Source organism: Malaclemys terrapin, chromosome 10 (assembly GCF_027887155.1).
Source record: "Malaclemys terrapin pileata isolate rMalTer1 chromosome 10, rMalTer1.hap1, whole genome shotgun sequence".
Taxonomy (NCBI): domain Eukaryota; kingdom Metazoa; phylum Chordata; order Testudines; family Emydidae; genus Malaclemys; species Malaclemys terrapin.
Genome location: NC_071514.1, coordinates 74,917,956 through 74,942,325, shown reverse-complemented (window position 1 = coordinate 74,942,325; position 24,370 = coordinate 74,917,956). Strand labels below are relative to the sequence as shown.

General features: G+C 44.8%; 1 protein-coding gene across 1 annotated transcript in view; it reads left to right on the top strand.

The window, feature by feature from the left end:
• ADAP1 (ArfGAP with dual PH domains 1) overlaps nt 1–24,370 on the top strand; it is a 115,486-nt gene that overhangs the window by 9,420 nt on the left and 81,696 nt on the right. Inside the window, exons 2-4 of the mRNA XM_054042635.1 lie at nt 9,447–9,577; nt 10,691–10,782; nt 23,701–23,783. Coding sequence (XP_053898610.1) covers nt 9,447–9,577; nt 10,691–10,782; nt 23,701–23,783 — 306 coding nt within the window. The remainder of the gene's footprint in view (nt 1–9,446; nt 9,578–10,690; nt 10,783–23,700; nt 23,784–24,370) is intronic.

Genomic DNA, 24,370 nt, shown 5'->3' with positions numbered 1-24,370 from the left:
TCTCGAAAACGTGGTTCCTGCTAATGGCCCAAATTCTGCATCCTTAATCAAGAAAAGCTGCCACTGAATTCAATAGGGGTTTTGTTTGATTAAGGACCGCAGAATTTGGTTCACAGAACTGATTATTTGCACTAGGGCAGTGCCTAGCGGTTCCACCTGAGCCTGGAACCCCGTGATGCTTGATGGTGTACTAGCATACGGTAAAGGACAGTTCCTGCCCACAAGAACTGACCCTCCGAGCAGACCAGACAAAGGGTGAAAGAGAGAGGTAGTGTAACTCTCCCGATTTTACAGGTGGGAAGCTGAGGCACAGAGATATTAAGGACCAGATTCTGAGCTGGTGTAAATCATTGTGGCTGATTTATGCTAATTGAGCATCAAGCCATATGGAGACTTGACCAAGAGTTACACAAGGAGGCAGAGCTGGATACTGAAACCTCATCTCCTGTCTCAAGTGCCCAACAGTTCTCAAACTGGCAGTCGTGAGGTTATTATGTGCGGGGATCGTGAGCTATCAGCCTCCACTCCAAACCCTGCTTTGCCTCCAGCATTTAGAATAGTGTTACAAATTAAAACCACTTCTTTTTATATTTAAGGGTGATCTCACTCAGAGGCTTGCTGTGTGAAAGGGGTCACAGCTACAAAATATTGAGAACCCTTAACCCCTGAAGTGATCCCATCTCGAATATGGATTTTCTTCCCTTGATCTGTGATACTCTGTCCTTCCTTTTGTGTCCCACATTTCATCAATGGCAAGTTGCAAGCTTTGAGCCTGATCTAGTGGGTGGAGTAAAATGTGACATCTCCCATCGCTATAAAACATTTTAACAGAGCTTTTCCAGAAAGGTTTTTGGAAGCTTGCACCTAGACAGCTCAAACAGTGTAAAAAAAAATCCCCCTAAATATTCCTGCCCGTTTAAGAAAACATTTGTTTTGTAAAGAGACAAACCTGGTATTTTTTTTTTTAATCTCTTCTGACAAAATTCACGCAGGCTGATATGCACTTTGGTAGAAATTGTGCTGAAATAGGCACTGCTTTGATCTGATCTCATTACTCTGAGAAATCTTAAAGCATGATAACATCATTGCAGAATTGCTTTACTGAGACTATGGTGCCAACCATCACTTGAGTCAGCCTCTGACAGGTTTATCCTTGTGGTGAAACACACCCTTTGCCGCCCTTGATGTTTATATTTGAGTCTTCTTTGTGTATTTGTGAAAGAAAAGCAGTTAACTGCACTTTCTGCACATCTTGGATGTGCAAGGGCCTAGCCAGCCCCCAAAGGGGCCCCCTTCCCAGTTCCAAAATCTAAAATTTTGCTTACATTTACCAACTTGGAAAATCAGAACATGTCCATCTTTTCCACAAATCCATGAACACAATATATAGGATGTTTCTATACATTTTTGCAGGCTGTCTACACACAGAAACATTCTATTTGCATATTTATACAACATTTAACTACAATTGTTGTTTTCTAGCTTTTGAGTTGAGAACTAGATCAAGCTTTTCTATCTTAAAGAGTAACTTGCAAAATAACCATTAGAGTGTCAGGAAATTCAAAGCATAAGGCTTCTGCAGCAACAATAACTCAGCCATGTGGCACATTCGTAGCAATTTATGTTCCTTTCTCACTCTTCAGTTTAGATTTTATAACACTTTTTTTGTCAAAACTATACAGTCACAGGTAACATTGTTGTAATGCTTATAAAGAGACAAGTTAATCTTTTTTAAATGTTTCCTTACCTTTGCTTCTAACACCATTTTAGAGTAAGACTGAAGGAATTTTAAACGTCTAGTTTATTTCTCCACACTAAAGCGTATTGAAATGCAAAGAATAAAAAAAAAGTCAAATCATACATTCAACAAAACAAAAGTAAAGGATACTGGAGAGTCCGCAAATAGCCCCCATGTGGAACAAGCAGGGGGAATGCATGGGAGAATTGGGGAGCTCATCACCACAGATTGATGCGGTTGCCAGGTAGACACAGGCAAAACGGGACGAATAATGTCTATTTTTATTGGAATTTTTGAAGTCTAGTGTTTATAAGTGCTACTCCCTCCCCCGGATATTAGTTTTGGTTAAAAATTGCTAGAGGAGTATTTAAACATTGTTACTATATAAGGTTTTTGTTCTCTGGGGGTTACGGGTTAGCTTGATAATAAAACCGTGTAAACCATGTAAAATTGCTTAAAAGCTCATATGAGAAACTCTTAAGTGCACTCCAGATTTTTTAAGAGCCTCTCTACTGAGAGAGAATATTTATTAACAAATTGATATAGTTCTTTATAATAACTACACACAAAAACCCCAAGAGACCAAAAAAGGGTTTAGAAGAGTTTGTCAAAATTACTTTCCTGTAGTTTCACTTTTTGTTTTGTCACATGTGTAAGCGGGGGAATGGTCCCACTATTGTGGGGAACTTTCCTGGCTTATACACTACCCCGGTGAAGTGGGCTAGCGAAAGGATCTGAGTCACCGCTCCCACTTCCTTTACTCAGAGCCCTGCCTGACCTCAAGGGCTCCCCTTCCACTCTCCTGCGTGGCAGAGTCCTCGTAACCCCAACAAGGCTGCGCCAGGATTCCTGGGGGAGCTTGACCCCCAACCTTGTAGTTGTCACTTAGGACAGGGGGTAGGGTGTCCCCACTCTGGGGTGCTCTCTCTGTACTGGATGCTTCCCTGACCCCATGGATCATTACATACAATTCAAAGCAAATACAATTTATTAAACAGCAATCAATAAAAAAAACAAGGAAAAAATGGGAAAGGTTAAAGGAAAACACATAACCCCGCTCTGTGGCACGGGGACATCACAACCAGCGTCTCTAGAATGTAAGGGAAGTTCAGTCTGTTCCTCACAAGTCCCAGGCCCCTTCTCAAGCCCTGGCTGTGCTGCAGGGATGCTGAGGGTCGGACACTTGCTCTGGTGGTGGACACATGCTCTCAGGCTCTAGGTGGCGGGACCCTTCTTCCCAGTGTTGCGCCCGTCCCATCGGGGTTACGATCCCCCTCCAATTCTGGCCTGCAGAGCCTCTTGGCTCGGGCATCTCCCTGCACTTGGCCTGCTGCCCAGGGTCCCCCTCACTCTTCCCAGGTGCTCACCGCACCTGGTTCCCGACTGCTCCAGTCCCAGCTCCAGCTCCACTCTGTCAGCTCCAGCTCCACTCTGCCTCAGCACGGCTGTTGCTGCTGCTCTGCCTCCAGCTCCCTGGGCTGCTTGTCTGGCCCCTCTGGCTCTGGCATGGCTCTGCTCCCCAGCTCAGCTCGGGCCCCTGCTCTCTCCTTAGCTTGGCCCCACTCTGTCTGACCCAGGCAATTCCAGCTAGGGTGACCAGACAGCAAGTGTGAAAAATCGGGATGGGGGTGGGGGGGTAATAGGAGCTTATATAAGAAAAAGACTCCAAAATCGGGACTGTCCCTATAAAATCGGGACATCTGGTCACCCTAATTCCAGCTCACACGCAGGATGGGGTCCCCCTGGCCCCCTGACTCCCTAATTAGCCTGCCCACCCTGTCAATCAGGCTGACCTGGAGCATTGGCCTCTCCCCATTGTTCCTGGGGACTGTCCGTCTCAGGGTCCTGATTTCCCATCGATCTTCCCCTTTCTTTTGGCACTGGGAGTTAGCCCACCAAAACCCCCACTGAATGTTAGTAAGGAGACAACAGTCCCCTTACACATGTATGCTAAGTGGTGCGCTGACAGAGCGGTATCATAAGTGCACCAGCAAACTTGCAACATACTTTGCTACATATACTTTATTTTGTTTTGATAACTCATGAATTAGTTTAGCACTAATTAAGGTTTGTTTACACCAGATTAGACCAATGATTCATGCCACTGTCTGAGACTGCAAGTACGAGATGCTTCACCGGAAGGTGCAATACCACAGCGGACAATACCACAGAATAACCTCTCCATAGGGAAGTGTGTTCCAAATCCCAGCAGTTAGTGGCTGGTTTAAACACTGAAGCATAAGGGATATAAATATTCATGTTTAAAAAATCCTACGTGAGAAATTTCAGGGAGATCTAACAAAGCTAGGTGACTGGGCAACATGATAACAGACAGATGAAGTTCAGTGCTGACAAATGCCCGTTAAGGCACATTGGATGGAATAAATCGGAACTACTCATACACATTGCTGAGTTCTACATTGCTGACTACTAAATTAACAGGATAGAAAACTAGGCATCCCTGTGACAAGTACAATGGAAACTGGAAATCTTTGCTCAGTATGCTGGGGCAATCAACAAAACAAAGAGGTAGGATATATAGGGACATCCCACAAAATACTAAAGTTAGCATAACACACACAGATGTGTTCCCTGTGTCCTCAACTCAAACAGTGTGTACAGCTCAGGTAATCCTCCCCCCCTGCCTCCGGAATAGAAATAGCAAAACCAGAAGGGGTTCTGAGTGATAATGAAAATGACTGAGGCAGGCAGAGGCTGTTGCATGAAGAGAGAATTAAACTGTAGTTGACAGGAAATGAATCAGAAGGGACTTAAGAAAGGTGCACACAACAATTAATGGTAAATTGGGGGCTGCTCTTTACTGCCACCCATTCAAGTGGGATGCTCAAGGCAATGGAGAGGTAGCAAATTTAAAAAGGCTACAGATATCTTGCTTTACACAACATAGGAAAGTTTCACAGTTTGGTAGGCGACAAACAAGAATTATCCGTTTACATGGATAACTAGAAGATTCACAGCTATTGTCAGTAGGATTTAAAAAATGAAGAATTTGTCTACCTGAGGAAATAGACTGGAATACCTGTTCTGGAATAAAGTGATTTTTATTTCAAAATAGCTGGAAGAGCCATCCCGGTCAGTTTCCCCTTGTAGTCTTCCAAGAGTTTGTCTATCAACCCTCATGCTTCTGGGCACAAACAAAGCAATAAGTGGGGCGGTGGGTGGAAGCACCTTGCTCAGGTTTCTTGAAGCATCAACCCCAGCTGGAGGCAGGATATTGGCCTGGTTGCTGGGCAGTTCTTGTGTCACAAGCTGGTGTCCTCGTTGCCAGGAAATGTCCTGTGGCAGGTTGTTCTGCAGACTGCTCACATGCGGGGTGTAAGTGCCTTGCACGTCCTGGGTAGGGCTAGTTCCCTCTCGAGCACCTGGGCTGCAGCAAGGCAGCAGCCGTGGGGCAGTGGTTTGTGGGCGAGAGGGTTGCAGCCTCAAGACCGAGACAGTGGTGGGGGATGGGCAGGGGCTGATTTCTAAGACACACACGCTGCCATCAGAACAAGAGACACCGATACTGATATGTGTGTCAGCACATCCCGGTAGGAGATATCAGAGAAATTGATTGTCGCCCCAGACACGGGCTGCCCTGGAAGATGGCTCCGCCCCCGACAACCCTTTCCCTGGAGCCATTCAGCTCAACCACAGTTGGACCTGGGGATCCCTCTTTGGTCCCCTGCACTCCACACCCCTACCCTGCACCCCCAGCCCAGCTCAGCCTGCACCCGCTGGTCAGCCTTCAGCAACACCCACACCACCCGGTCCATCCGCCGCACTTTTCCAGATGAGCTCCTCACTGCCTCAATATGTGAGTCCAGGCAGCAGCGGCCGGGGCAGGGGCTAGGGTCTTCCTGGGCAGCAGACCTGCGTGGGGATTGGACACGGACCAGCAGGTGAGCAGGGCGCTGATTGGAGTCGGGTGGGTTGCTATGCTGGCTGAAGCCCCAGGTAGCAGCACACCGGTGGTGCTGCCAGGAGCAGCTCCAAGCCACTCAATGTCTGAGGAGCTGTGGCCTTGATCTTACTCATGCTGGGGATGAGGAGTACCTAGGGTAGGCGTGGAAGCGTTTCCCTGGCAGGACGCCACGTCCTGCTCTGTCCTTGGAGCCTCGTCTGCCGATAGGTAGACTGGCCTTACTACAACGGGGCCGAAGGTCGAGTGGGCCCCCCAGACCTCACGGGCACTGGTGCGACTGCACCACTTGCACCTTTGTAGCTATGCCTGTCGGACGTGCCACACTTAATTTTTATGAGCCATGACTCCCGGGTGTGATTGGTGATGGCTGTCTGTGGTTACAAAAGTGGTCAGCATCTCTATACAACTTGTTAATTCCTCCCCAAACCAAAGTCAACAAGAACTACAGACCCTACCTGTGTGGGGCTGGAGTGAGAATAAGGTTTCATCATGATCATATCCACGCCCAGTGCAGGAGGAATTTTAAAGAGAAGCACACGGTAAGATTCTCTTTCCTGTTTGAGAAGGGAGTAGTAAGCACCACTCACCAGAAGGTTCTGGATCTGAGCATCACACTGGGACTAGGGCTAATGTGCTGGCTGCTGTATTAGAGGGACAGGTTAGAGATGCGACCCTTCCGTTGTGCTATTAAGCTGATGTCCGGCCTTCCTTCAAGCTGTGCAGGTAGAAGTGAAAGACCTGCAACTTTTTGAGTCCTTGATGCTCTGACCTTGCCCAGCGTTCCTCAGCAGGTTCTGAAGGCCCAGGCTGCATGTGAGCTATTGTTGCACTTTGGACTCACTCGCTGTTTGAAGCCCACAGATTCTAGGAGGTACCTTAGAACAGGATTTGATTCTACTGGTATGTTCTGAGATCACCCGATGCAAAAAATTAAAGTGTGTGTTTGTGTACACGCCTATCAAATATTTTAATCCCCATCTGGGTACGCCTATAGTCTAGCCCAGTGGTTTTCAACCTTTTTTCATTTGCAGACCCCTATACAATTTTGAAAGGAGGTGTGGATCCCTTTGGAATTTAGACATAGTCTGTGGACCGCAGGGGTCTGCAGAGCACAGATTGAAAACCACTGATCTAGCCCCTGATAGCAATCTTCGTTACCTTTGTGGTGGAAACCCTGCATGTTCTCTGAATTTCATTGGTGTCAATCTGAGTCACTCCACCTAACTCAATAGAGTAACACAGATGTAAGTGGGAGGAGAACCAGGCTGGTGGTGCTGGCTTATGAAAATTGTATTCCTCTCTTAGGGCCTGATGCTGCAAGATGCTGAACACTCGCAACTGCCATGGATCTTGATGGGGCTGGAGGGTGCTTGGTACCGGACAATAGTGCTCAGCATTTCACAGGCTCATGGATATATTCCAGGCTTGAGCCTTGGTTGTGTCCCGTAGGATGGTAGACTCCACAGAATGAAAGGAGCCCATAGGGTCTGGAAGCTGGATTACAACCCTGTGACAGTAGAATTGTCGCTGGTTCTCGGGACTAGGGTTTCCCTGGGAGTAGGATTTCTCCTCCTGTGCAGATGTGACAGAACTTGTAGAATAAAATGGGGCATAGTGGTCATAAAATGAGTTTGACCAGGCAATTCATTTTGCTTAATTGGTTTTAAATCAGAACAACAAAACTGCAGGTTGATGTGGATAACCCATATTCCTCTTTTGGGGTGTGCCCAGGGAAGCAGCTCATGGTCCTCTCCTTAAGACAGACTCTAACAGTGGATCCCAACGAGCAGCTCCAAGCTAGCATGGGAGAACCACAGAAACTACCTACAGTTGAGTTTCTTTGACCAACCCCTCCTAACCCAATTCCTGTTGTTCAGTTGCACTAATTGCAATACAAGGGGGCCATTAAATATGCATACGGAGAAAAAGCACATTCCCTTGCCTTTTATAAATAATTACTGCTCTGTATAGAGTAAATGTTTAGCATAATTACTGCAAGGGAATAAACAAGTTATGACAGTTTTCAAGAAAATGGTAGTTCCCCATATTCATTAACAGCCAGATCCTGTGAGGTGCAGAGTGCCTCACTGCTCCTGCTGACTAGGGCCGGGGGACGGTTGAGAAGGAAGCTCATCTGCACCAAGGAGGCAATTTGCATTTGAGTTGGAATAGCAAGTGCTGACATTTATTACTGGGTGTTCAAACAGAGATCATTGCATTGGCATTAGCAGTGACGCAGTGCAAGAGACATTGGCGTGTGTGTCCTGCTGTAACACCTGCTATTTTTCTCTGTTAATCTCCTTCAGTTACTTTAACCCTGCGTTTATCAGTAGAATGTGACGTCTCTCAGTTGAGGTGCTAAAGAACAAAACAGGGATTCAGTGGGAGTGGAATCAAATTTAAAGTGCCCTTGCTATTTGTCAGCTCAGAGGCCAGCACTGTAAACAGTGGGGCTTGGCTCAGCAGAAATTCAGAGCTGTAGCTCAAGAATTCATCTTCTGCTCAAGCAAAGCCTGAAAACCCTTCTGGTTCAGATGCCTTTTCTACCTTGAAAAAAGAACAGGAGTACTTGTGGCACCTTAGAGACTAACAAATTTATTTGAGCATAAGCTTTCGTGGGCTACAGCCCACTTCTTCGGATGCATAGAATGGAACATATATTGAGGAGATATATATACACATACAGAGAGCATGAAAAGGTGGGAGTTGTCTTACCAACTCTGAGAGGCCAATTAAGTAAGAGGGGAAAAAAAAACTTTTGAAGTGATAATCAAGATAGCCCAGTACAGACAGTTTGATAAGAAGTGTGAGAATACTTACATGGGGAGATAAATTCAATATGGCTCAGCCATTACAAACATTGAATCTATCTCCCCATGTAAGTATTCTCACATCTCTTATCAAACTGTCTGTACTGGGCTATCTTGATTATCACTTCAAACGTTTTTTTTCCCCTCTTACTTAATTGGCCTGTCAGAGTTGGTAAGACAACTCCCACCTGTTCATGCTCTCTGTATGTGTATATATATCTCCTCAATATATGTTCCATTCTATGCATCCGAAGAAGTGGGCTGTAGCCCACGAAAGCTTATGCTCTAATACATTTGTTAGTCTCTAAGGTGCCACAAGTACTCCTGTTCTTTTTGCGGATACAGACTAACACGGCTGCTACTCTGAAACTTTTCTACCTTGGTTACTTTGGGGCCCTGTGTAGAATTCCTTTATTCTAATCATAGAAATGTAGGGCTGGAAGAGACCTCAAGAGGTCCTCTAACCCAGCCCCTTGATGATGTCTCTTTGTCTGGCTTGTTCTTGGCATAATAGTGTGGGGATTTTATTATTATTATTATTATTATTGTGATGTGTCTACTATAATTATAATTGTTTTCTGCAGTGCCTGAGCACCTTAGTGAGACATAGGTTTTATCATAAAAGTTAGAATTTCTTCTCTTCGTTTCATGAACAAATGCTGACAATGAAGAGAGATGAACTTTACAGCGATTGGGTTCACTATGACTGTGCATGCAAATCCAGTAACTGTGTGCATAAATGAGCCCTTTGCATGGTCATTTTGAATGTAAATTAGACACACAAACTTGTCTGCCTTTTGCATGTACATTTGCACATCAAATGCCTTCAAAAGCAGGCTCTGTCTCTCATAAAGCCCTTCTGGGCTCTGGGGGATCTCCAGATGCCACTGTCTTTTAGTCCACTCTTCTCCTCGCTAAATTCTGTACTCCAATAAGCTGTACTAAAGCAATACTATTTTCTTTTGTCTTTCAGATCCAGACTGGGCATCGCATACTCTAGGAGTGTTTATCTGTTTAAATTGTTCAGGAATCCATCGCAATATCCCACAAGTCAGCAAAGTGAAATCAGTTCGTTTAGATTCGTGGGATGATGTTCAAGTTGAGGTATACATTATTTTTTAACAAGTCACAAAAAATGTGATCCCATTTTTTACAACCTTAGATAAGCAATGATGTTGGGCACATTTTATTTTCTCCCATAGAAATCTTGACTTTTTTTTTTTTTTTTTTTTGGTGTTAAAATTGCAAATTTCAAAAACTTTTAACCAGTCCTGATGCTAACTCATGTAATTTTAGTTGCATTCTGTCACCTCCAGTATCTTGGCTATTTGGGCCTGAAAGCCCTCAAATCCCATCTTGCAGATTGGGCTCTTACGTTGCGCTCTCTGTAAAAGAGACCTTAACTCTTCTCTGTATGAAAAACACCTCGCTAGCTGGCTGTGGGGTTATAATAATAATTAATAAATCTAACTAGAAAACCTGTAGGCTCTCACGTATATTATACTCCAAGGCATGAGCAGTGCTACCAACTCTCAATTTCATCCTGAGTCCCATGATTGGTGTTTTTTCTTAAAGCCCTTAGTTACATGCATTGACCTACCATTGAAACCAGTGGGGATCACGCATGTGACCAAGGGCAGAATTTGGCCCCAGGGATGTTAAGGGGATGAAATGTCCAATCTTGATGGAAGAGGTTGTTCCCAAGTTTGTAGCAGCCTATGTAGTCACCTGTCTGATGAATGATGCATCATGTTGACAACAGCTGCTAAGAGAGATGGAAACCCACTTAAATAGAAGCTGTACTTGGGTGACTTGAGGGCGCTTCTGCTGTATATGAGAAACAGACTGCTCTGGGCCATCCCATACCAGATGTACGTCTGTTGGTGTCGAGAAAGCAGCTCTTTATCTTTTGTGCCTCTCTTTCCCTATCAGTAAAATGGACATAATGATACAACCTGGCAACAGAGAGTGAAACGAATGGAACATCTACAAGTTGCTTTTCAATCCTCTGATGTAAAGTGCTATAGAAGTGCAATCTATGGGTGCTATCCTGCAGACACACTACTACAAGATCTTCCATAAGAAGCCCCAGTGGAGTGTTGTCATACGTGTGTGCAGAACTGGTTACTGTTACTACTCTGTAGAACCAGAGACGGGTGAAGGAACCAGAGCTAAAATTGCTTAATTTTTCTCTCTCTTCCCCCCCCCCCCTTACAGTTTATGGCTGCAAATGGAAACAACGTAGCAAAAGCAAGATATGAATCTAAAATACCACCATTTTATTACAAGCCAACATTTCCTGACTGTCAGTAAGTAACTACATATTTTCACTGGTAAACAGCATTTATTTGTTTGTGCAACTGCAGCCTCTGTAATATTTTAGTTTTCAGGGTTTGGTTTGGTTTTGGTTTCAGTTATAAAGGGCCTTGAGAAGTTCCAGTCCTCTGGATTTATATGATAGGCTAGTACTACGCGTGAGATTTTATTTAATAACTACAGTTGGATGGGACAGGGAAGAGTCAATAGATTGCTCATTCCCTAGACCCTTCCAGCTTTCTAAGGCTATAAAAATGTCAATTTTTAATTATGGTTTTTAGACCCTCCCCCACCTTTTTAAATAGCCCTTCTGCATGAAAACGTGGCTTTACCATCTGATATACTAGATGCTATGTTGTTGTTTGTAATACCAAGATGCTCTTTTCCGTAGTGCCAAAGCTAGCATCATATCCCCAAGACATAATCTTCCAGGATAGGACAATAAAAGAGAGATTCTACACAATATTATGCATGTAAACGCTTAGGGTAGTGGAATCCAACATGACGAAGGTGCCATAGTATGTCCAGAATTACCCTGCTCCAGCATTTGGAGGGAGGGGAGAATATCGGTTTATGTTGCTTGTCTGATTAGACCCATCTCTAGGGCCTGATCCTGCAAAATCCAGTGTGCCCTTGACACCAATTGAAGCCAGCACTTTGCAGGATTGGGCCCCTGGAAGGCGGTACTTCCAAGAACGAGGTCATAGTGTTGGCCAATCGGCAAATGACAACACCACTTTGTCACTCTGTCATGGATCGACAAGATGTGTGCTCCGCCCCAGCTTTTAACCAGTCCCTTGGAGGAACCCCTTCTGTGTGGCAGTCCTTCCCTTCCCCCCAAGGGGTCATACTTGTACTTAAGGTTGGGCCACATGGTCTCAATGCCTCTGAGACTGAGCCTCTAGGCTCCAGCACTCTTGTTTCATGCTGGGAGCTCTGCCCAGTGAGTCCAACTGAGAGAGACTCCTGGTCAGGGACTTGTGCATCCTTCAGGGACCCATGCACCTCAGCAAGTATATGCAGTGACACCTGGCAGCCTTTTAAAAACAGAGTAAGGGTTATTAGTCAACTGGAACACAGCATCGGAAGTCCTTGGGTTATCACAGAGAAAGGTTAAGATGTAGTCCATCTGGCCATGCCAGTGCAGTCAGCCAGCCAAGCTGCTATAGATTCCATTCTAGGCTTTGTCTCTCTGTCCCTTTGTCAGTCCAAGGTGAGGGCTCTGTCTGTCTGCAGAGGGCATCTCTTAACCCTGCCACCTGTCATCTTTCCCTTTGTTCTCAAGCCGGAGCCTTGGCTCTGTTTCCCTGCTGAGAGTGGGGGAAATGATTGAAGGATTCACAGAAGGACCCATATTGAATATCGAATCTGACTTCCTGCCTAAAGCAGACCAGAAAATACCTCCCAGTAACTCGGCGATCGAACCCATGTGCATGATACTACTTTTACTGGATTCTTAATCCTGTTGCTATAGCTGTTAAGAAAAGTTCTCTTAATTTTCTTTTCTTTTTTTTCCAAATAAATCTTCCATGGAGAGGAAGAGAGTATATGGGATCCCTAACTGATTGCTCTTGTTGTGTCCTAGAATCTGTGTGTCTTTTTCTCCCCACCCCCTGTTCTAAAATACCCAATCCCAGGTGTAGGATTTTGGAAGCACCAGCTTGAGTCTGTCTTGGCCTGGCACTAGAGAATTGTTCATTTGCAAAGTGTTAGCAGATCTTGATTTTGGTCTGAAATTTTTTTTGGTATCAGATCCCGGTACTGACAGTTAGAGAAATGATTTGAGTATGGGTAAATCACTGTAAACGACTCCTTTAGAACAATAATGCTGTCAAATGGAAAACAACCTCATCTTGTTACTGTTCCAATTCTCAAAAAAGTCTGCTCCTTCTCAGAAGAGTCTGGTGTGACACCAAACCATAAAACAAACAGCCTGCCCCTGGGGCACAATTGGAGTCCCATTCATCCCGGAGGGTAACGTTTCTAAGGACTGGTTAAGAAAACATCTCCCAAGAACCTAGACTCGTGGCCATTGTATTCGTAGGAAAAACAACAGAATTCAGGCTGGAACACTGGAGTCATCTCCAAAAGGTTGTCCCCATTTCAATGGGAAAAAAGTGCTTCTTTACAAATTCAAGATATTTCTACAATTTGCTACTTTTTTGCCCAAATTTTCTGCCGCTCCCTAGAGGGAGCATGGCCCAGAGCCTTGATTACAGGGATGGGCACTCAGAACCTGCCAGGATCTGTTCCTGCCTCTGTCTGGCCTTAATGCTTTGCTTGCATGCATCAGATGTTGAGCCAGACCTTGTAAATGCTGCTCGTGTGAGTGAGTCCCATTAACGTCAATGGGATTTCCCCTGTGATGAAGAGCTACTTTCACAAATACGTTTGGAAGACAAGGCCTAGTATTTAATAAGGCCTCCTAGTCCCCCCCCGGGGAGTTATGTAAATGCGATTGTGTCCCAACCGAGGTTTGGAGAAAGTGAAGTGACTTGTCCAAGGTCGCACAGCCCAACAGTGACACAATCTGGTGCTGCCTGCCTGCCATTCCCATGCTGAATCGACAAGAGCACAGCGCCCCCGCCCCCTAGGCAAGCCACTGAGTCTCTTTGACCCAATTTCCCTGTTCACAAGTAGTGACAATAATACTTACATAATCATCCCCAAGGTGTCTCATGCAGTTTTGATTGACCTTTGCTTAAAGACACGTCTTGGTGGATAGCCAAGTTTTTGTTCACCCCTGGGGTGATCCCTTCAGACAGGTTGCACTGTACCTAAGGAAGGGACGGGGCTCTTCTAAGAATGGTGTTTGTTGACACCAAGCAAGGGATCAGATAGTGTCCGCCCCCCCCAGGTGCATATGAAGAAGAAAGGGCACAAGAACCTTCCCAGCCACTTTGACTTTCCAGCCACTCCTTTTCCCCATGGACAAGCCATGCTGGCCGGCTATGGAGGGGAGCACCCCTTACTGAATGGTTCAACAGCCTCCGTCCTCTTACAGACCAGGTAACACCCTTGAAGCATGTCTCCCAGAGTCCCCACTGGAGTGGTGCAGCTCTGCATTGCCCCATTGCAAGGCTGCAGCTTCTTAACTCAGCTCACCCCTATGCATTAACTGCTGTGGGAATGGTTGCCATCATTCAGCTCTGTGACTGTGCGAGAAGAAACGGCTGCTGATTTTCTCTCTTGCATTGCTGGACTAAAACCAACAATCTATTTACAGCTTCTGTGCAGAACATTAGTCATGTTAATTTTCCTGCCTTCGCATCTCTTGTGATACAGATGAGGAAAGTGATCTGAAATTCAGTCCTCCTACCAGCATACACAGAAATTACTTGATACCGATGCAATTGAGACTATAGGATAGTCTGTAGCTAGAAGAGCAAACTGTCCACTTTAGGGCCTGTAGCCACGTCTGCAGCTGTTTCCAAGCCCCGTTAGTCTAGCTCTGTTTGCTGCATATCAGGCTTTCCTGGGGAGAGCCTAACACAGGCCAGATGCTGGCGCTGTTTCATCCACTGTGTTGTCTGTACTTACTCTGAGCAAAATTGGAAAAGCAACACTGTGCTTTAAAACATACCTGGAACCCTGTCTACAAATGCACTCCATAGCATCCTCTCAGGAGAGTCCATGTGCTTTGGGTGTTTTACATGCCAGCTTATTAAACTGTCCTAGTAACATCAAGAACAGTAAGGCAACAATCCATTGTACCTGTTGAAACTGGGAGACGCTTTCAATACAGGTACATGAGTGGCCTGAGGCAAGTGCCCCTTTAGAGATGGGCTAGGACAGGAAAACAGCTATCAGTCATCTGGCAGCCCACAGGAATCCAGGTTGGGTGTTCATTACTCACATTGATTTGCTACAGTATCTACCCACCCCTCTTTGCTAGGGAGCAGAGGGCTACTCAGGAAACAGTCAGACATGGAGGGTGTCTGAGCTGCGATTGACATGCCTGCTCCTGCAGCCTCTGACTCGCAGGAGTGGCCCTACTGGGAAAGACTACGCTCTGACTACTCACGTTTTGCTACGAGCAAGGACTGCACGTGTGAGGAAGGATTTGTAGGATCAGGCTCTAACCTGAGGAGCCTTCCAGCCCTGTAGACAGACTCACACTAGCTGGAACTAGCATGATAAAAATAGCAATGTGGACATTGCACTTCGGGTGGTAGGTCGGGCAGTGGCTGGAGCCCTCAAGTCAGGGGCACCAGAACAGAGGAGCCAGAGGGCCAGGGGGCCATGGCACCATCACTTTTAAAAGTGGGAGGGCATAGTCTTAAGGGAGAGGGGGACAGGGGCAGAGAGGAGCAAGTGGCGTGCAGGACCCGGGGGAAGAGGCAGGGTCGGGGCAGAGGTCCGGGGAAAGAGGTGGAGCGGGGAGGGGTCCCCTTCTCAGGAGCTTCTGGCGTTCCTGCCTCAAGGCCACCTGACCCCCAGGGTCTGAGCTCAGATGACTAGCCCAAGTCTCCACCAGAGCTGCAACAGCCACGCTGCTCTATGTAGTGTGCTATCTTGAGCCTCTCTAATGTGAGTCTGTCTGCCTGGGCTGGGAGGCTCAGTCCCAGCTGCAGTGTAGACATACCCAAGGTGAGCTGTGGATGAAGAAGGAAACCTACCAATACTTCTCAACAGAGGCAAAGACAAGTCTTAATTTGGCCACACAGCTGGCTGAAAACTGATTAGAAAAATACAGAAATGCCCCTCTGTATATGGCTTTACTTTCTGTGGATCTAAATCCACACCTTCACTCACTACTTACCAGCAGCAAGATGTTCAGATGGAGTCGTAATCCTACGGTGGCACTCTGTGAGGTTGGGCATGGCTAATGCTATAAGTGAAATCGAGTGTGTTGTCTCAGTCTATAAAGTTCTTTGGACCAGGCTTTGATCTTGATTATTCCAGGCTTACTTTGATGTGAGTGAAAGCAGCGCCAAGCCCTTCATCTTTAACAACATAATATTTTAATGAATCAGCATTCAGTGCCCAAGTGTTTATGGTGGGAGTGGGGGACACATAAGATTTAAATAAAAGAGCACAAAGTACCATGGGCTTTTGCCATACCTGGGTTGCGATGAGATGACAAACCAGAGCGGTCAGGTGCTTTCAAATCCTCCAAGAAAAGCAATGTCCCAGTAGGGTCGATGCCCTGGATAGTCCTGTGGATATAAAGAGAGATAATTATAGGTAGGAAAAAAAGTGGTTTCTAATATCATTGCCATTGTGAAATTATAAGTACTTTAAAAATGTGTTCAGTCATTCAAAGCGCTGTTCTAGTTGGAAAAGCAAACGATGTATATTTATTGATATTTTTTTCCAGGTTTAATGTGCTCAATTCACAGATAGTTAGATGCTCGCTTGTTCTGTTCTGTTTTTGTTTTTTCCCTAACTACCAGCCCTGCAAATCCATGCTGGGCCCTGAAAGTAAAGTTGAGTCCTCCCCTGCCCATGCAGCAGCTGTAGCAGCATCAGTAATGTGGCTTCTGTTTGCCAAATTCTGCCCAATTTTTTTCCCTTTTGTCTGTGCAATCCCATTGTCTTTAGATCATGCCATCAGTTACAACTGTGTAACTCTATTGCCTTAATTGGATTTGCACAAATGTAACAGACTGGAATTTAGGAAGCCAGTCTGTTGATGTTCTGCAAACAAAGCTAGGATTCAGCTCACACTCTCATAGCTGGGTCACCTCTTCAGACCTCACAAAAGCAAACGCAGTGGACCCATATTTATGTCTCTGAAGGCAGCAGGTGTGAAAACATGCATGGAACATATCTGCTAAGGGAGAAGACTATCTACCCATTTACATAGCCACTTTTGGGCCAAAACCAAAGCACAGTGAAGACAAGGGAAAGACTCCCATGGACTTTAAAGGGCTTTTGGATTAGGCCTATTAAGCCAGGCTGTAGCAGTGCGTTCTAATTTGTGTTGTGCTTTCTAGCCATGCCACTGTAGTCGGTCTATGTTAAGCAAAGTTGTTTTGATTGCCCTCCGCACCAGCTCTGAGATACCAGTTGTGATTTGTGGAGGACGATTATTTTATTTGGTGTAGTCATTTTTTTTAGAAATAAGTAAGTGAGAACTTCTGAAACCATCGTAAATAGGCATTAGCTAATGTAGGTAGCTATGGTGACGGTGACCTTGTCTTCTACATTTTGAACAGCACGGAGCAGTTGTTGGGGCTCAATAAATCATCAGGATATGAAGCATTGCAGGACAGGGGCGGCTCCAGGCACCAGCTTAACAAGCAGGTGCTTGGGGTGGCCAAGGGAGAGGGGCGGCACCTGCGGCAATTCGGGGGCGGCAGGTCCCTCACTCCCTCTAGGAGCGAAGGACCTGCCGCTGAACTGCCACCGCTGATTGCGGCTTTTTTTTTTGCTTGGGGCGGCAGAAATGCTGGAGCGGCCCTGTTGCAGGAGGTCCTTTGTCTCACAGGCCACATGCTTCCTTTAGCCAGGTCCCATGTTTGTGCTTTTGTGAAATTTCCATACTTGAATCACACAACAGGGGGCCTTTTAACAAAAAACACAACTTTTTTTTTTTTTTTCTCATTTGGGTTTTTGTATTTTTAAGCAAAGCAGTTCTCACACAGAAGATGGAGTTTGAAAATTTGCTTCCCCCACCTGTTAAAAAGGGTGCTACAGGGGGACTGGATGGTAACCTAAGTCACAAGGAGTCTCTGTCTGGTCAGTTGGCCTGTGGCACTTGACAGTGAAAACTGTAGGTAATTAGCAGAAGGCTTGTGTCAAACTTAAAAAAAAATCCTCCATTCTTATTTGCCTCTATGCTTCATCTGTTTTGTAGTGTGAACACATCCCATTCGGGGTCTTTTCGCATTTCACCTAGGTATTCAGGTCCAACCTGAAGAGAAGCATCATACAACACCGGCACCAATTTGGTGCTACTACACCTAGCCAGAAAAACCTCTGTTACATTGGCTTAAGCTGCACTGAGACGAGGCAGTGAGGTCCAGTGAGTGAGACCCTGGACTGGGAATCAGGAGAACTGGGTAATACTCCCAGTTTACCATTGACTTGCTCTATAACCATTGACAAGTCATATCCCATTGCTGCTTGTGTTTCCACACTCATGCTCTGCATTTTGAGAGCGTAAGCTGTCTGAGGCACAGACGCTATCTCGTTAAGTGTTTGTACAGCCCCTAGCACAGCAGGGCCCCAGTCTCAGTTTGGGGCCTCTAGGTCAGTGTTTCTCAAACTGGTGCTGCCGCTTGTGTAGGGAAAGCCACTGGTGGGCTGGGCCGGTTTCTTTACCTGCCCCGTCTGCAGGTCTGGACGATCACAGCTCCCACTGGCCGCAGTTCGCTGCTCCAGGCCAATGGGGGCTCCTGGAAGCGGCACGGGCCGAGGGACGTACTGGCCGCCGCTTCCAGCAGCCCCCATTGGCCTGGAGCAGCGAACCTGCGGACGGGGCAGGTAAACAAACCAGCCCGGCCTGCCAGGGGCTTTCCCTACACAAGCGGCAGCCCCAGTTTGAGAAACACTGCCCTAGGTGCTCTTGTAATACAAATAATATGTCAGAGTAAGTCCTGCTTGGCACACAGAAGTGCAGTCCTGGTAAGGCAAACAGCAGCATAGGTTGGTGCGAGAAAGGTTAGAATCTTCAAGGGCTGTGGGATACCTGCATGTGTTGCAGAATTAACCAGTTGCCGTTCTCCATAGCTTTGCTGCCATACTGTCAGCCGCTCTCTGTGCAAACCCTAGTTGTTATCAACATATGGCTCTGAGGCACAGTTTCCAAATTGTCGCTTCCCCAGGTGAATGTTTCAGAAAGTTGTGAGCCTATGAAAACAAGGGTATGTCATGGAAATGTGACAATAACCAATGCTACTGGAATCTGGTATCAATACTAACAAGATCTTCTTTCCCCTTAGCCATAAAACGTTGTGGTTAAAGGGTTTCATTTTATACCTGACTCCTGCCTACTTACTAAGGTATTAAGGCCAACCTTTTCAAAAGTCACCATTGGCTTTTTTGGGTGCCCAACTTGAGCCATTGTAAAATGGCCTGTTTTCAGAGAGTGGATACTCAGCACTTTCTAAATCAGAACTCTTTATGGTGTCTCAGATTGGACACCCAGAATCACTGGTCACTTCTGAAACTCTTGGCTGAGTTTGGAAAATTCTACTGGAACATGATTGCTTGTAATCTACCCACTTTCCTCAATTCCGTGCTATGGGAATCTCCCCCCATACAAATCATCTTGTCTTTTGTCATAAATTCTAAAGGCTATTCATTCATATTGATTTATTTAATTCACAGAGGAGTTCTGTGTTACAATAGTACAGATACACAGGCTGTTTCCTGCACATTTCTAACCCAAATGCTCAACATTCTCAAAAATAACGCTGCTGTGAGCTAGATGTGGTGTTTAATTGGCCCATCCCTATGCAATAATTTTAACTGAGCAGGTGTTGTTTTTAACCAGAGTATAAGTGGTTTTTGTTTGCTTTTCTTCATATCTGTGACACTGAAGCTGGAGGGAGACCATTTCTTCAAGGAAAATTGGCATTGGACTAGAGCAAGTTGAAAATTTTCAATCAAAACAGTTTCTTGATGGAAAACTGAGTTTTTGATTAAACCAAATTGTTTGTGAAATGTGTCTACTTTCTGTGGAAACTTTTTGTCAAAAAAACCCAGCACCTGAAAACCAAAACTTTCAACTCAGAAAGGACATGTCCCAAATCCCAAAGCTTTGTTTTGGCTTGATTCAGCATTAAACTGCGTTCTCATGAGCCATCACAGTGCTACATGGGAGTCCTAGTTTTGGTGCCTTATGCCCCTATTCTCCTATATGGGCTAGATTTTTCTAGCTGAACTACATCTCCCATGATGCCTCAGAGCCACGTGACTTCCATGATGCAAGAGAGGAGACTTGGGGCATCATGGAAGATGTAGTCCAACCAGGGGCGGCTCCAGGCACCAGTGCACCAAGTGCGTGCCTGGGGCGGCAAGCCATGGGGGCGGCCTGCCGGTCGCTGTGTGGGTGGCAGTCAGGGAGCCTTTGGCAGCGCGCCTGCGGAAGGTCCCGCTGGTAACGCGGATTCCGCGGCGTGCCTGCGGGAGATCCGCCGGTCCCGCAGCTTCAGCGCCAATTCAGCGGCGAGTACACTGAAGCCGCGGACCGGTGGACCTCCCGCAGGCATGCTGCAGAATCCGCGTTACCAGCCGGACCTCCCACAGGTGTGCCACCGAAAGCCGTCTGACTGCCGTGCTTGGGGCAGCAAAATACCTAGAGCCGCCCCTGTGTCCAACCAGGGAGAACGGGGGCATAAAGTACTCCAATTACACCTCCCATGAAGCACGGTGGCAATGCAAGCAGATACAGTTTGTCAGACTGCTTCAAAATGGAATGTTCTATTTGGATTAACCCAATATTTCATTTCAATTTTTCCCAACCAGAACTTTACGTTTTCAGCCAAACGTTTTTGGGCTTTCAACAATAAGCCTAAATGTTCCATGGAAAAATTGTTTGGATGAAAATGAAATTTTTTCATCAACATTTTTCATGGGGAAAATACCTTATTCTCCAGTCAGCTCTTCATTGGACACTTCTGGTGGTTTTGCTTTATATTTTCAATGGACAATAGCTTTGAAGCAGTGAGGAAGGGAGGAAGACATCTGTTTCTTTCCTATTAATTTCACCTCCATAAATATATTTTTCCTGTGATGTGGTATTTTTTAAAACATCTTTAGACAGAGACTTGTCCTGAACCTGTGCCATCTACTTGTTTCATTTTAAATGGCATCTGACTCAGAACTAAAACGACTCAACTGACTCCATCTGGAACCTTTACTGCTGTCCCTTTGACCTGAAACCATCTGCTTTGTCAATGGCACATTCTTCATTTCCAAAGGCAAGCAAGTAAACAAAATATTAGGAGATTTGGAGTTCTCAAGGATAATGCCATCTGACCCTTCTTAGACCTCTAGTTCTGCCATCTCTTTCAAATGGGAGTTTTCCATTTATTTTAGTGGTAGCCTACTCATGTTCTGTTTTCTCTTTCTCCTCCATTAAATGTTGCTTTCATTTTGATTTTTGATTTCAGTTTGCTATTGTGTTGATTACAGAACAAAGAGCCCACTACCATCTTTCTAGTCAGTTGCCAGGAATGACACATTCCATGTATCTAACAGTCTGGCAGACTTTAGGTGGGTTGTAAGTTTTGGATCAGATTGCAAAAGCTGTGTATCTTCCTAGTTTAGAAATAGAAATTGGATCATTCCTAGAAATATCAACCTCATTAGTGGGCCCACTGGTCACACTAAACCTAATAAATGGCTGCAGTTATTTCTGCTTAGAGAACTCCTATTGATTTAATGGGAGTTTTGCATGTTTGGTCCTGTATTGGCATGTATTGTCTGTTCCAACTTCTTTAATTCTTTACTTCTTTACCCTTCAGTTCAGTTTATGTAGAGCCTACGTCATGGTAAATACAGCTAAAATCAAACATGCAGAAATAAGTTTACAGCACGTATGTAGAGCAGCCCCAAGGGTGCGTTAAAGTGAAACATGGATCTCATCCAAAGTCCAGTGGAAGGACTCCCATTGAGATCAGTGGGCTCTGTGTTCTGAAGCCTTCAATTAAGGCATGATCCTCATTGGTCCTAACCACTTGCAACTCCCGCTCACACCAGCGCAGAAATCCAGCCACATAGCACTTTACAAACATAAGAAGACAAGATCTGTGCTCCTCTGTAGAGTTTACAGTCTAAATTACAGCTACAAACCTAACAATTAAGGATCAGATGTGAAAATAAGACGAAAAAGGATTTGGAGGCAGAGGGGGAAGGCAGACCCAATACATTTATATTGCAGTAATGCCTAGACTTCACAACTAAGATCAGGCCCTGTTGGCCTAGGCTCTGTAGGTCTACACAGGGTATGTCTACACAGCATGTGAAGGTGTAGTGGTAGCATGGTTAGGCATGATCATGCTAGCCTAAATTTGACTAACATGGGTAACAGCAGTAGTGTAGACATGGTGACATGGGCTTTGGTATGGGCCAGCCCCCGGAGTACATATCCAAGTTCCCTGGCAGGCTTGAACTCAGGTGGCTAGCCCATGCCACCATGTCTACACTACTGTTGTTACCTGTGCTTGCTATATTAAAGATAGCATGGATATGCCTACCCATGCTCCAGTCACACCTTCATTTGTGGTGTAGACACACCCATAATGAGAGTCAGTTCCTGCCCCGAAGAGTTTATAATCTAAGTAGATAAAACAGACAATGGATGGGAGAAAAGAAATATCACTATCCCCACGTTGACAGACCAGGAAATGATTATACCTACAGTTATGAATGGATATTCTCTTGTAAATTTGATTAAGTTGTTCGCTGAAGCTAGAAATGAATTTTTATGATGAATTTTGTATTAATTTTCATAAGGAAACAAATAAAAACAAAAGATAAATGAATTACAGCTTGTATGTGCTACCCAAATACTGCACATTTCACAGGATATCCAATAAGATTATGCAATCACGCAACTTTACAACTTGTCAAAGTTGCAAGACCAGACAATACAGAATCAGGCAATATTACACAGACATAATACGTTAGGGTGAGGGTAACAATAAAATAAAAAGAAATACACAAATAGGCAAAAAAGGAAAGGAAGGAACAAGTGGATGGGAAGAGGGAGGTGAAAAGGCAGAGAGGTCAGATGTAATAGAAGTCTGACATCATTTGAGCTATCTCAGCATTCTTTATCCAAAGATATCAATTTTTAAAAAATTAACACTTTTTTTCTCTGAAGCATTTTTTGAGAATGAGGAAGTTATGCCAAGCAGATACTGTGTTTAATTTTCGTAAAAGCATAAATACATGTTGGGTTTGCAGACACTCCTTCCGTGCACACATTATTTGGTCACACAGATATGATGGGGTAGAAGTGCAATGAGCTCTGCAAATGATGAGCAAATCTAACCCCATACGAGGCCATAGCTAAGTGATACTCTTGCTGAGATCAGTTAACCTATTTCTAAATGTTCCACAAAAAACAAACTTGGAGTAACACGTGTTACTCCTAAGATTGTAGGTCAATAGACAGGAACAATTAAAACAGTCTTGAGGCTACAGCAAATTTCAGGCCGAACTCACATAGGTCCCCTGATTAATGCTAGCAGTCACTTTTTTATTTTTAACTTATTTGTAATCTTTGATCTAAATGGTTTTTCTGGAAATAAAGATCTTGTGTGCCATATAAATGACACCAGTTTTCTTTCTGGAGATTTCAGTTGGAAATGTAGGGCATTTAACAATAGACGGATGGTTTTCTACAAAGTTTTCTGCTATGAGCTTTGAGTTCATCTCTTTTACACTGTGAAGTACCGTCTCATGTTGATGCACAGAGATCTCTTTGCATAGGCTCCAGGCATTGAGAAGAGATGATACCTCTCAATCTTTAATTGCTAAAAAGTCAACCATTTGAATGCATTGCCATAAGCATGCCCGATTTCTGCTGTATACCGTCAGCACTGAGACAATATTCTCCTTTTGTTCCTGGACTGATCCCCCTTGTTAAAGAATTCAATCCAGCAAATGTATTTCCTGGCCCAGAATTCCGAATTGAAATGAAATAATATTTGAAATTACTCCTATGTTAAGGAGGACATCTTGCACCGAGGCTAGATGCTGAGTTACTCTGCTAATTTTTGCATATAAATTTTAAAAAGTTCCATTAGAATTGTGTGTACAAGAATCAACTTGTGGTCTAAATGACAAACAGAGGAAACACAAGCCAAGCCAATGACTCCGGCTGGTGTACAGTTTAATTTTTGGAGGGCTTTCAACTTGCACTCGCATTTCCATTGAAGAATTAATGATCATAAATTCTTTTTTAGCTTATTCTGGACTATGTCTCCTTTTCTGTGTGTTTTTTTTTTCAGACTGCTACGAGAACAGTGGATCAGAGCCAAATATGAAAGAAAAGAATTCATTTACACTGAGAAGCAAGAGCCTTATTCTGCAGGTAGTGAAAGAAATTCTCAGCAGATGATTTTTGCTGTGTACAAAAGCATCCATTTCCTTTCTGTGGTAACACTGAAAAATTACATCTCCCTAGACAGGAGGGGAAAGTGCAACTCTTTGGGAAAAGACTCCCCTTGGGATTGGGTCGAGACTTTAGAGTCCGATCCAAAGCCCGGTGAAATCAATGGAGGGGTCATTTCATTGACTTCAATGGGCTTTGGACCATGCCCGTGACCAACAAAAAAAGTACAAATCTGGAAGCTGGGTGTGTTAATGGGAATTAAAATATAGGTCACTATTTGGTAAGAATATCATCAGGAAGAGTTTTCCATTGGGGTTATTAACTCATTTGGTTTTGTTGTGATGTCTTTGTACGTAAGTATTTGGGGGCAATATTTTTAAATTGTTTTTCATGCAAGGTGACAGTATATATATGTGTGTGCGTATGTATGTGTGAGTGCCATCCTCTTGTGTGTGTGTGTGTGTGTGTGTGTGTCTCTCTCTCTCTCTCTCTCTCTCTATATATATATATATAGACACACACACACGCTCTTGTGATTAGGGTCTAAAATTCAGCCCACATTTAAG